This window comes from Brienomyrus brachyistius, chromosome 7, assembly GCF_023856365.1.
Source record: "Brienomyrus brachyistius isolate T26 chromosome 7, BBRACH_0.4, whole genome shotgun sequence".
Taxonomy (NCBI): domain Eukaryota; kingdom Metazoa; phylum Chordata; class Actinopteri; order Osteoglossiformes; family Mormyridae; genus Brienomyrus; species Brienomyrus brachyistius.
This window is the reverse complement of record NC_064539.1, coordinates 31,141,038-31,154,598: the sequence shown is the minus strand read 5'-3', so window position 1 is coordinate 31,154,598 and position 13,561 is coordinate 31,141,038. Positions and strand designations below refer to the sequence as shown.

At 52.4% G+C, this 13,561-nt stretch overlaps 1 protein-coding gene across 1 annotated transcript; it reads left to right on the top strand.

Annotated features, from left to right (window-relative positions):
• The first annotated feature begins 652 nt into the window (after positions 1-652).
• Positions 653-2,990, top strand: LOC125746424 (collagen alpha-2(I) chain-like). Its single transcript, XM_049020365.1, has 2 exons — positions 653-1,874; positions 1,966-2,990. Exons 1-2 carry the CDS (start codon positions 653-655, stop codon positions 2,988-2,990), a joined length of 2,247 nt encoding a protein of 748 aa, XP_048876322.1.
• Positions 2,991-13,561: the final 10,571 nt, after the last annotated feature.

Genomic DNA, 13,561 nt, shown 5'->3' with positions numbered 1-13,561 from the left:
GTGGTGTTTTTTTTAAAGAATCTCTGTTTAAATGTGCATATTTATGGAAGCCACTACTTTAATTTTTCTTCCCTTAATTGATCTTACAATTAAGGGAAAAGATTTAAACTTAAGCTGGCTATAAAAACCTGCCCATTGTAGAGTTTAGTAGCAGCTACAGCAGTGCCATCCTCACCTGGGGGCCTAATTGATTGTATTAATCTCTTTTCCGTAACCCTGAGCTTCTTTCTCCAGAACGCAGGCCAGCATTGACGACTCCAGCTAATTAATTCAAACAAATTCAAAGAGTTCCCTTATCTTAGCATGTACAGCTGATACCAATATCGATACTGTCAATCCCAGTTCTGTGTGGCAAATCTCCTGCTGTCTGTTATATGGGGATCATTCAGCCAGGAAAAAGCATTCTGGAGATCTTTGCCACTCTATAACCCCCACCCCCACCCCCCCACCGCACTCGAGACAACAAAGGGAAATGTAACTACTCTGCCAAGCCACACACCACTTACACACTGAAAGGCAGCTTGGACAGTGTCCCCTGTGTCATTGTACAAACACACAGACCCTAATATTGGGCTTGACATTGGCAAAGTGGGAAACTATCTGGTATCCGTTCATTCTCTTTCATTTTCAGCTCATACAGCCCACTGTGACCATGAAAAAGAGCGGGACCCCGTACCTGTCTCAGGAGAGAGGGGCTCGTACCTGTCTCAGGAGAGCGGGGCCCGTACCTGTCTCAGGAGAGCGGGACCCGTATCTGTCTCAGGAGAACGGGGCCCGTACCTGTCTCAGGAGAGCGGGGCCCGTACCTGCCTCAGGAGAGCGGGGCCCGTACCTGCCTCAGGAGAGCGGGGCCCTGTACCTGCCTCAGGAGAGCGGGGCCCGTACCTGTCTCAGGAGAGCGGGCCTCGTACCTGTCTCAGGAGAGCGGGGCCCGTACCTGCCTCAGGAGAGCGGGGCCCGTACCTGTCTCAGGAGAGCGGGGCCCGTACCTGTCTCAGGAGAGCGGGGCCCGTACCTGCCTCAGGAGAGCGGGGTCCGTACCTGCCTCAGGAGAGCGGGGCCCGTACCTGCCTCAGGAGAGCGGGCCCGTACCTGCCTCAGGAGAGCGGGGCCCGTACCAGTCTCAGGAGAGCGGGGCCCTGTACCTGCCTCAGGAGAGCGGGGCCCGTACCTGTCTCAGGAGAGCGGGGCCCGTACCTGTCTCAGGAGAGCGGGGCCCGTACCTGCCTCAGGAGAGCGGGGCCCGTACCTGCCTCAGGAGAGCGGGGCCCGTACCTGTCTCAGGAGAGCGGGGCCCGTACCTGCCTCAGGAGAGCGGGGCCCGTACCTGTCTCAGGAGAGCGGGGCCCTGTACCTGCCTCAGGAGAGCGGGGCCCGTACCTGTCTCAGGAGAGCGGGGCCCGTACCTGCCTCAGGAGAGCGGGACCCGTACCTGCCTCAGGAGAGCGGGGCCCGTACCTGTCTCAGGAGAGCGGGGCCCGTACCTGCCTCAGGAGAGCGGGGCCCGTACCTGCCTCAGGAGAGCGGGCCTATACCTGTCTCAGAAGAGCGGGGCCCGTACCTGTCTCAGGAGAGCGGGGCCCGTACCTGCCTCAGGAGAGCGGGCCTATACCTGTCTCAGGAGAGCGGGGCCCGTACCTGCCTCAGGAGAGCGGGGCCCTGTACCTGCCTCAGGAGAGCGGGGCCCTGTACCTGTCTCAGGAGAGCGGGGCCCGTACCTGCCTCAGGAGAGCGGGGCCCTGTACCTGCCTCAGGAGAGCGGGGCCCGTACCTGTCTCAGGAGAGCGGGGCCCTGTACCTGCCTCAGGAGAGCGGGGCCCTGTACCTGTCTCAGGAGAGCGGGGCCCTGTACCTGCCTCAGGAGAGCGGGGCCCGTACCTGTCTCAGGAGAGCGGGGCCCGTACCTGTCTCAGGAGAGCGGGGCCCGTACCTGTCTCAGGAGAGCGGGGCCCGTACCTGCCTCAGGAGAGCGGGACCCGTACCTGTCTCAGGAGAGCGGGGCCCGTACCTGCCTCAGGAGAGCGGGGCCCGTACCTGCCTCAGGAGAGCGGGGCCCGTACCTGCCTCAGGAGAGCGGGGCCCGTACCTGTCTCAGGAGAGCGGGGCCCGTACCTGCCTCAGGAGAGCGGGGCCCGTACCTGTCTCAGGAGAGCGGGGCCCTGTACCTGCCTCAGGAGAGCGGGGCCCGTACCTGCCTCAGGAGAGCGGGGCCCGTACCTGTCTCAGGAGAGCGGGGCCCGTACCTGCCTCAGGAGAGCGGGACCCGTACCTGCCTCAGGAGAGCGGGGCCCGTACCTGTCTCAGGAGAGCGGGGCCCGTACCTGCCTCAGGAGAGCGGGCCTATACCTGTCTCAGAAGAGCGGGGCCCGTACCTGTCTCAGGAGAGCGGGGCCCGTACCTGCCTCAGGAGAGCGGGCCTATACCTGTCTCAGGAGAGCGGGGCCCGTACCTGCCTCAGGAGAGCGGGGCCCTGTACCTGCCTCAGGAGAGCGGGGCCCTGTACCTGTCTCAGGAGAGCGGGGCCCGTACCTGCCTCAGGAGAGCGGGGCCCTGTACCTGCCTCAGGAGATCGGGGCCCGTACCTGTCTCAGGAGAGCGGGGCCCTGTACCTGCCTCAGGAGAGCGGGGCCCTGTACCTGTCTCAGGAGAGCGGGGCCCTGTACCTGCCTCAGGAGAGCGGGGCCCGTACCTGTCTCAGGAGAGCGGGGCCCGTACCTGTCTCAGGAGAGCGGGGCCCTGTACCTGCCTCAGGAGAGCGGGGCCCTGTACCTGCCTCAGGAGAGCGGGGCCCGTACCTGTCTCAGGAGAGCGGGGCCCTGTACCTGCCTCAGGAGAGCGGGGCCCGTACCAGTCTCAGGAGAGCGGGGCCCTGTACCTGCCTCAGGAGAGCGGGGCCCGTACCTGTCTCAGGAGAGCGGGGCCCTGTACCTGCCTCAGGAGAGCGGGGCCCGTACCTGCCTCAGGAGATTGGGGCACCGTACCTGCCTTAGAGTGGGGAGCTGTACCTGACCCAGGAGAATGGGGCCCTGTACCACATGAGAACCTGATCTCCCACTGCTAAGACATGTTTTTCTGATATAAATCTGTTTTATACTTTTTTATACTTAGATCAGGCCCTAAAATTAGAGCGTTGAGGGACGGTACTGCAGGGTGCTGCCTGTGCTTTTTCACTCTGAACCTGCTTTGATACGTTTACCAGTCGCCTCGCTGAAAGTGCAGCAGCTTCCTGATCTTCCTCATCCCATCAAGCCATGAGTCTCAGCTGCTCTGGAACACCATCAACAGGCTGAATCACACAATACCTGGATACCAAAAAGAATCATATTCTCAAATGCATGAACCAGGGATCTTTGTTAACATGATAACATTTCTCGGCTCTCTGTGCTCAGAAATATCAGATTCTGTTATTTTAAGGATGTTCTCTCGACTGAGAACTTGTATGGCTGACAATAATGGTGAATCATTACAGGATTTTCTAGGACTGACCCTTCAGTAATATGTCTGTCAGTAGTACCCTTTTCCTACCGAAATTTCCAGTACTGACTGTACAGTATTTAATTTGTCAGTAATGGCTCTTTTGGCACAGAATTTTCCAGTACTGACTTTCATTATTGAGTCTATAGGTAATGGACCATTCATTAGTAATGGACCTTTCATTAGTAATGGACCTTGCACTAATTTTCTTGTTTTGAAAAGAGCAAATCCTAAGAAAATTGTGTAAATCAGAATTATTTTCTTCTGTTTTCGTTGCTTTGCTTGTCTTTGCAGTCTCTACTGTGTTTATATCTGTCTTATTTTCAGAATGCAGTGGTGCAGTAACAGAAAGGTTAGTGGCTGTAAACGACAGTCACCATGGTAACAAGGGTTGTTTGCCTTGCTAACGTGGGAGGCGGGGACAGCGTCACCTGTCACTAGGCATAGCTGCCAGCATCATTCTCCTCCATGCAGCTGCCCCACTCCCCAAAAGCTGCTGAAGTTGGGAAGGCAAGTAGGAAAGGTGGTAAACCAGTGTGTTCAGGATGCCACAGAGCCAACCTGTGCTGCTGTTCAGTCTGGGTGCGTTAGAGAATGAGGTCAGCCTGGGACAGAGCTCTCCATGTCTGCTTCCAGCACTGCAGTGTGACTAAATAAGCAAAAGAAGCTTTACTTCATACAGATAAATGAATGATTTGCATGTACAGAGTTTCAAAGCAGCCTTTTCTGAATGCCTGTTGTGTTTAACAGACACAGATGCCGCTATCCCACCCAGTCTGGGATAAGTCTGCTATATTGGGAAACCTGCAGAAAGAAGACAGGGGAGTTGTGTGACTCTTTTGCGACTTATTGAAAAATGCAGATTACTGCTGGACGCCTACAGCGAGCTACCCGGTCTCAGAAGACCGAGCTGATTAAGAGGCGCACTGCCGATTTGCATACACTCTACGCCAGCAGCGATCGCAAAGCCACCTTCTTCCTGGGGGTCGGACAGCTCCCCCAGTTCCGTTTGCACTCTGTGCCCTTCTTCCCCTTTGTTTAACTCAGATCATGTTTCCCAGCCTTCCCTGTCCAGACTCATTTGTGCTGTTTTGCGGTCCCACTCATTCATTGTTCTAGCCTTGAAATAGCATGACTCCGTGTTCAGACAGACTGTCTGTACCGTTGGCGAATCTGGTTTTGCACTCCGCCCTTCAAGGTCCCAAACTGAATTCCGATAATGGGATGAAACTCACAGATGCACTGTAAGGGAAAGACAGTGAGCCAGTGTAGAGGCACCATGGAGACAGCATTTGTCGCAGCAGCTCCTTGCACCTCCTCTCTCTGACAGAGGCCTCCTCTGCTCTGCTCCTTACTCTTCAGGGTGTTTCAGTCTCTCTCCTCTTGTAACTTCGCTACTGTAATCATTTTATAATGTGACCTGTGTCTCAGGCGTGACCCCTGGTGTGTGAGAAACGCCTCCGTGACTGACTCTCTGACCGCCGTCACTGCTCCCGCCATCACTGCTCCCTCCATCACTGCTCCCGCCGTCACTGCTCTCACCATCACTGTTCCCTCCGTCACTGCTCCCTCCGTCACTGCTCCCGCCGTCACTGCTCCCTCCGTCACTGCTCCCTCCGTCACTGCTCCCGCCGTCACTGCTCCCTCCGTCACTGCTCCCACCGTCACTGCTCCCTCCGTCACTGCTCCCGCCGTCACTGCTCCCGAGGACTGCGTGGATACGCAACGAAGAGCAGAATGACAAAGGAGAAGTGAGGTGCAGTGTTACGTGAAGGAGATCGACTTCCAAAAGGCAAAATGAAACACAGCTAATCAGTGCAGATGATCTGTGGCAAAAATTAACTGCAGTTATTAAAACTAAAAAATGAATGATAATTCCATTAACACAACGTGAAATTGAACATTCTGTAGTTTTGCTCCTTCTTCTGTTTTACGTTTCATGTTCCTTTGCAATGTGTGTACAGATCACTTGTCTTAGGAGCAGCAGTATGCAAGTTAACAGGATAGGCACATGTGGACCACTCCTCGTGGAACAGTGTGCAAAATTCACCAGTCAAAGATTACGTATATATAAATCATTCTTCACAGGGTGGACGTACTGTATGTAAATCACTGTTCAAGGAGGGGGTATGTAAATTATTCATAATAGGGCGGGTATATGTAAATCACTATTAATGGATGGGTATGTGTGAATTACCATTCTAGCGCCATATGCATGTAAATGACTGTTAATGGGGCGGGTATATGCAAATCATCGTCAATCGATGGGCATGTGTGAATTACCATTCTAGCGCCATATGCATGTAAATGACTCTCCACGGGGCGTGTTTATGCAAATCAGTCATCCGATGATTGTGTCAGTGGAGTCATGGCTCCTCCATTTGAAAAGAAGCAGATTAGCCAATTAGACTGTCTAATGTGGGAACATTCAGACAGGGCACCCTTAAGCAGATAACTAGGAATTCTGGGAAAGCAATTTAAGCAGGGAGTAGCAGATGGTCATGGGGTTGAATCCTTGAGTCGGTTGTATATTGGGAATGTGTGGGGTAAAAATATACACAAACCTGGGTAAAAGCAAATAATTTTTTTTAAATTGTCTAATACAAAAACCGTAACCCTCATGCATGGAGATCAACCCTAGTCCTTAATGCCTTAATGCTAATATCCTAACTGTAATGCAAAGACAAGATTCCAATGTTGTTCTTCTGAAATGTAGTATAACTCCTATATGTCAAAGACTCAGTATTGTGTGTGTGTGTGTGTGTGTGTGTGTGTGTGTGTGTGCGCGTGTGTGTGTGCATGTGCACGTCTACCCCTAGGGGGTGTGATACCTGCAGACCTGAAAACATCCCTCTTCTTTCTAGAGGCTCCTTGGCCAGCTGGACAGTCGGCAGAATGGCAGCTGTCTCAGAGCCAGCAGTCATGTGACTTCATGTCATGCCACACTGACACCAGCCCTTCGATTACAGCGCTTGCTGCATCATCTAGGTCTGTCAGTGATGCACATGAGGGCTACTGCTGTTAAATGAGGATGAGGAGGGATGATGAAGATGACAGGGACAAGCTGGGGCTGCCCCCTGGAGGAGCTCAGAACAGAATTTAACATGAACTAAAAAGCAGGTCCAGCCATGAATGTCTGTCACTTATTCAATAATTTATTATATGTTAACACGGCAAACGACACTCAGCAACAGGAGGCGTCGGGCCGGGTCAGCCTTCGCTGCTCTGTACATGTGTTAGTGCTGTAGGGTGGGGCACTATGGACCTGAAGACACTCCAGAATGTTAATGAAAGAGCTCAGAGTTCACTTAAATAACGACTTAATTAGCTGCCACTCGCCACCTCTCTGACTGGGATGACTATCCTGAATAACCGCTTGATTAAGAAGGTAACGAACCTTCAGAGTCGATCTGATTAACGAGGAAGATGGACAAGTGGATAGTGTCAGAGGTTGGTCGCCTGGTAATTGGAATTCCTGTCCTCTGGGGGACGCTGCTTTGAGTGATATCGGCGGTGCTGCGTTTGGGGTGTGATTATCTCACAGAGGCTCCTCTCTCTCATTCCCCGTTAAACATCCTCACTTGCAATATCCATAAACGTCATGCCATTCGGTTAAAACTTGTTTTGTCTCCATCTCTCAGCCCACCTAGCCGACCTGTCCTGCCGGAGGAGGACCCCAAACGAATCCGTATCCGCGCTGGGCTCCCTGTCGGCCAGCCGGTCGATCCAAGCAGATTTTGAAAGGTACCATCAATCTCAGGCCAAAAAAGGTTAATAAATTAAAGCAGAACAAATCATCTCAGATAAACAATTTTCTGTCATCTTCCATCAGCGATGCTTCAGAGCAGAGTCCACCGGCCTGCGCATCGTGGAAGAAAGTAGGTCAGGATCATGGTCCCTGTACATGCTAATGTGGAGCGTGACATGCAAACATGCAGAGCAGACATGCTCAAAAACACAACATGCGAGAACACACAGAGCAGGCACGCTCAAGAATATGCAACATGCGAACAGGCAAAACGGACACGCTCAAAAACACATAACATGCAGACACGCAGAGCAGGCATGCTGAAGAACATGAGTCATGTGAGCAGAGAGACCAGGCATGCTGAAGAACATGAGTCATGTGAGCAGAGAGAGCAGGCATGCTGAAGAACATGAGTCATGTGAGCAGAGAGAGCAGGCATGCTGAAGAACATGAGTCATGTGAGCAGAGAGAGCAGTCATGCTGAAGAACATGAGTCATGTGAGCAGAGAGAGCAGGCATGCTGAAGAACATGAGTCATGTGAGCAGAGAGAGCAGGCATGCTGAAGAACATGAGTCATGTGAGCAGAGAGAGCAGGCATGTTGAAGAACATGAGTCCTGTGAGCAGAGAGAGCAGGCATGCTGAAAAACATAAGTTATGTGAGCAGAGAGAGCAGGCATGCTGAAGAACATGAGTCATGTGAGCAGAGAGAGCAGGCCTGCTGAAGAAGATGAGTCATGTGAGCAGAGAGAGCAGGCCTGCTCTGTCAACATGGACGCGGGACAACATGGAGTCACTGAAACCAACCAGAATGGAGGCCATCAAACTTCAAGCAGGCCATGTTGATTGCTACTCTCACGCCGACGCAGGCTGGCTGTGCCTTCATGCAGCCAGGCCTTAAGGGAAGATTTTCACTGTATGTCACTTGTGTTTATTCAGCAAGTGAATCTGTCAGCTCGCTAGCCGTGGAATTATCTGGATTACAGGCTGCGTGTGACCTGAAGGGGAGGCTGTCGCCAGCCCCTCCTCACGTGGCCACATCAGCTGCTGCACTCGGCCGGCATTTTCCGGTTAGTGTTCCCTGTAATGAGGGGGAGGTGATGTAAACTGGCAGGTGCTCACCTGCATTACTTGATATCACATATCCGCTTCAGATGAAACTGCACTTACTAACACTAGTGGTGATCAAAGCTGGAGAAACAGAGCACAAGAAATCACCAACACTGGATGCATTTCCAGTGCTTGAGTCTGGGTAACTGCCACTGCCTGCAGTCTTATACTCGCACTGCAAACCACGCTCTCCAAAGTGACACATTTTTTCTTATTTAGTTTTTTTAATCATTCATCCAGCGAAATATTTATCAGGCCAAGTGACCTTCTGCTTCGATCACTGTCAGCACACTGCCAGTCTCCCTTTCCTATTTATCTTTCATTGCTTGCTGTTTCTGTGGTTCCTCTCCTGGGATCTCAGTTCATGTTGGAGGTTCTGCATGTGCCCCTCACTTCTCACAGGCTGCCAGATATGCACAACAAACTAACATTTATTATGTAGTAAAAATAAAAGAAAAGCAAAAGGCTAGTTCAGAATCAATTGTCATTTACAGTGATGACACAAGCCACTCAGGAATAATAACCATAATGAAACAGTCTGTATGTCTTTCAACTGCGAGAACAGACTCCCTGAAACACAAAGGGAACATTTCAGCTTTACACATACGCAGGTGACAGCGTCAAAATCACACAAAGCCAGAAAGAGCATGTGACCTGCACGCACAGCTAGGGCTACCATGTCTGCCCTGAAAGAACCTAAACAGGAATGAGGTGCTAGTAACAGAAGCACTCAGGGCTGATCATGTGACCCTCAGGCATTACTCTGGCTCTACAATGATAGTATGACTATGTGTTTGAGAATACCTGAGAAGGAGGCTAGAGGAACAGCAGCTCCACTGGGATTTAATGTTTCTGTTCCTGGCAATACATCAAGAACTCTGTAAGATATGGTAAATGGCCCCAGAGAAATGGGGCTGACGATGTCCGTGATGCTGAAACCCTTAAACAAAGCCAGGAAACATGGCCTGGTCTTCACCAACTCTCTCCATGCTGCCCTGACACAAACTCCTCTTCATTAATTCAGATTTGTCCACTTGATAGAACATTGTTTCCCAATCTGATCTTCAGGGAACCACAGACCACATTTTTGCTCCCTCCCAGCTCTGGAAGGGAGCAAAAATGTGGACTGTCTGCCATGGAGCTCGGAGTGAGCAAAAACGTGGATCAGCTGTGGGTCCCCGAAGACCTGATTGGGAAACACTGTTATAGAAATATCAGACCAAAGGCTGTTATGTGAGCCCCAACTCAGAACATTTCCTGGTTCATTGGCTCATCCACGTTGTCACTGCAGAGCATTAGGTTAAAGGGCAATCCAAAATAGTTATTCATACGTGATCAATACCACGCCTTGCCATTATCATTTTATGCGCTCAGAGGAAATTAGTTTAAAGATCTGAAGAAAAGATCAATGGCTGTTAGGACATGAAGCAGAGTCAGTGTAGAATAGGCGTTACAGAGGAAGACCAAATGGGGAATCCATCCATCCAAGGCGTCAACGCAGTTATGGGTGATCTTTCAGCAAAGTCACTGACTGCAGAAATTATTCTGATGAATAAAACAAACCTCCAACTTGTGACTAATGTGGTGTGATCCAATACCCAGCCCATAACTCCACCCAGCACTCAGCCCATAACTCCACCCAGCACTCAGCCCATAAATCCTCCCAACATTCAGCCCATAGCTCCACCCAGCACTCATCCCATGACTCCACTCAACATTTAGCCCATAACTCCACCCAGCACTCAGCCCATAACTCCACCCAGCACTCAGACCATAACTCCACCCAGCACTCAGCTCATAACTGCACCCAGTGCTCAGCTCATAACTCCATCCAGCACTCATCCCATGACTCCACTCAACATTTAGCCCATAACTCCACCCAACACTCAGACCATAACTCCACCCAGCACTCGGACCATAACTCCACCCAACATTCAGACCATAACTCCACCCAACATTCAGCCCATAACTCCACCCAGCGCTCAGCTCATAACTCCACCCAGTGCTCAGCTTAAAATTCCACCGAGCACTCAAACCATAACTCCACCCAACATTCAGCCCATAACTGCACCCAACACTCAGCGCATAACTCCACCTAGTACTCTGCTCATAACTCCACCCAACATTCAGCCCATAACTCCACCTAGTAATCAGCTCATAACTCCACCCAGCACTCAGACCATGACTCCACCCAACACTGACCCCATAACTCCACCCAGCACTCAGCCAATATCACCATTCAGCACTCAGTCCACAACTCTCCCACCAGCCCAGTATCAGACGAAAGTTAATAAACTGGGCTATATCTGACCCCGATGACACATTGCAAGGCTTTAACTTAAATTGAAACAGTACTGTGTTTGGACACCCTGTTACACAAGTATTGCAACAGTGGCTAGAATCCACTATGTGTCACGGCGTGGGATGAGACAGGTGGGAAAAAAGGTGATGATCGACTGATGGCCATGAGCGGTCATATACGGACAGGGAAAAACACTAAGGTAATAACTAATGACTTAACCAGGATACTGAACTAATAAGGATTAACAACTAGTAAAATGGGGGGGGGGAACCAGGGAAGGGAACAGGGCAGGAACTAGAACAGAACTATGCAGAGGAACAGGCAGATGCAGCACATGGCGAAGCAATTGCAGACAAAACAGACAAAACAGGCACAATGATACACTGACAAACGGAACACAGGCAGGAACTAAACCCAGTAGTGAAGTGAAACCTGAAACAATTAACCAATTACAGAGAGTGCAGGACAACATGCAATCAGATGGCAGACAACCGTGAGCTACGGAGAAAAGAGAAGCAGGTGGGACTAATAGCAAACTTGATCATGGAATTAAGAGGCTTAAATGGAAAACTAGGACACAATCAAACCACTAGACCAATAAACCAATAAACCAAAAACAAGTAATATATAATCACAAAGGTACGAAGCAAAACTCATTTTTTTGAAGCAAAACTCAAAAACCACAAATTAGGAACAATTAACAAAAAACTAAAACATAAACTGGACCAAAGTGGAACATAGTAAACGCGAGAGAAACCAATAAACACTAAAGCCAGCTACAAACCCACAACCAGCATGTTCACAGACTTTGAACTACATGCTCAGCCCCCGGAGCCAGGCAGCAGCCGAGGGGGAGAAGGCGGAATGCCCGGCGGTGCCCACTGGCCAAACCGGCGAGGAGGAGGGGAGCACGCTCACATAGTAATTGTCCATGAGACAGCGGGTTTATATACACGTTGCTGATGACCGGGTGACGTCTCTGACACATCCATCAAATGAGAAAAACATCTTGAAGTCCCTTTGCACAATCTTTCACGCCATTTTGAGGAAACATGTTGTTCTACCCGGAAACCACAACGTTTTTATATTGAACAGGCCTCAGCACTATGTGAATAACTCCACCCATCAGGCCAACAATAATTATTTCAGATAGGAGTTAAACACCAGGGCTCCTCCCACCACCCCACCCAAAACACCAGGGCTCCTTCCACCACCTCACCTAAAACACCAGGGCTCCTCCCACCACCCCACCCAAAACACCAGGGCTCCTTCCACCACCTCACCTAAAACACCAGGGCTCCTCCCACCACCCCACCCAAAACACCAGGGCTCCTCCCACCACCCCACCCAAAACACCAGGGCTCCTTCCACCACCTCACCTAAAACACCAGGGCTCCTCCCACCACCCCACCCAAAACACCAGGGCTCCTCCCACCACCTCACCTAAAACACCAGGGCTCCTCCCACCACCCCACCCAAAACACCCGGCTCCTTCCACCACCTCACCTAAAACACCAGGGCTCCTCCCACCACCCCACCCAAAACACCTGGCTCCTTCCACCACCTCACCTAAAACACCAGGGCTCCTCCCACCACCTCACCTAAAACACCTGGGCTCCTCCCACCACCCCACCCAAAACACCCGGCTCCTCCCACCACCTCACCTAAAACACCAGGGCTCCTCCCACCACCCCACCCAAAACACCTGGCTCCTCCCACCACCCCACCCAAAACACCCGGCTCCTTCCACCACCTCACCTAAAACACCAGGGCTCCTCCCACCACCCCACCCAAAACACCTGGGCTCCTTCCACCACCCCACCCAAAACACCCGGCTCCTTCCACCACCTCACCTAAAACACCAGGGCTCCTCCCACCACCCCACCCAAAACACCAGGGCTCCTCCCACCACCCCACCCAAAACACCTGGGCTCCTCCCACCACCCCACCCAAAACACCCGGCTCCTTCCACCACCTCACCTAAAACACCAGGGCTCCTCCCACCACCCCACCCAAAACACCTGGGCTCCTTCCACCACCCCACCCAAAACACCCGGCTCCTTCCACCACCTCACCTAAAACACCAGGGCTCCTCCCACCACCCCACCCAAAACACCTGGGCTCCTTCCACCACCCCACCCAAAACACCTGGCTCCTTCCACCACCTCACCTAAAACACCAGGGCTCCTCCCACCACCTCACCTAAAACACCTGGGCTCCTCCCACCACCCCACCCAAAACACCAGGGCTCCTCCCACCACCCCACCCAAAACACCCGGCTCCTCCCACCACCTCACCTAAAACACCAGGGCTCCTCCCACCACCCCACCCAAAACACCAGGGCTCCTCCCACCACCCCACCCAAAACACCTGGGCTCCTCCCACCACCCCACCCAAAACACCCGGCTCCTTCCACCACCTCACCTAAAACACCAGGGCTCCTCCCACCACCCCACCCAAAACACCTGGGCTCCTTCCACCACCCCACCCAAAACACCCGGCTCCTTCCACCACCTCACCTAAAACACCTGGGCTCCTCCCACCACCCCACCCAAAACACCAGGGCTCCTCCCACCACCCCACCCAAAACACCCGGCTCCTCCCACCACCTCACCTAAAACACCTGGGCTCCTCCCACCACCCCACCCAAAACACCAGGGCTCCTCCCACCACCCCACCCAAAACACCAGGGCTCCTCCCACCACCCCACCCAAAACACCAGGGCTCCTCCCACCACCTCACCCAAAACACCTGGCTCCTTCCACCACCCCACCCAAAACACCTGGGCTCCTCCCACCACCCCACCCAAAACACCTGGGCTCCTTCCACCACCCCACCCAAAACACCAGGGCTCCTCCCACCACCTCACCTAAAACACCAGGGCTCCTCCCACCACCCCACCCAAAACACCAGGGCTCCTCCCACCAC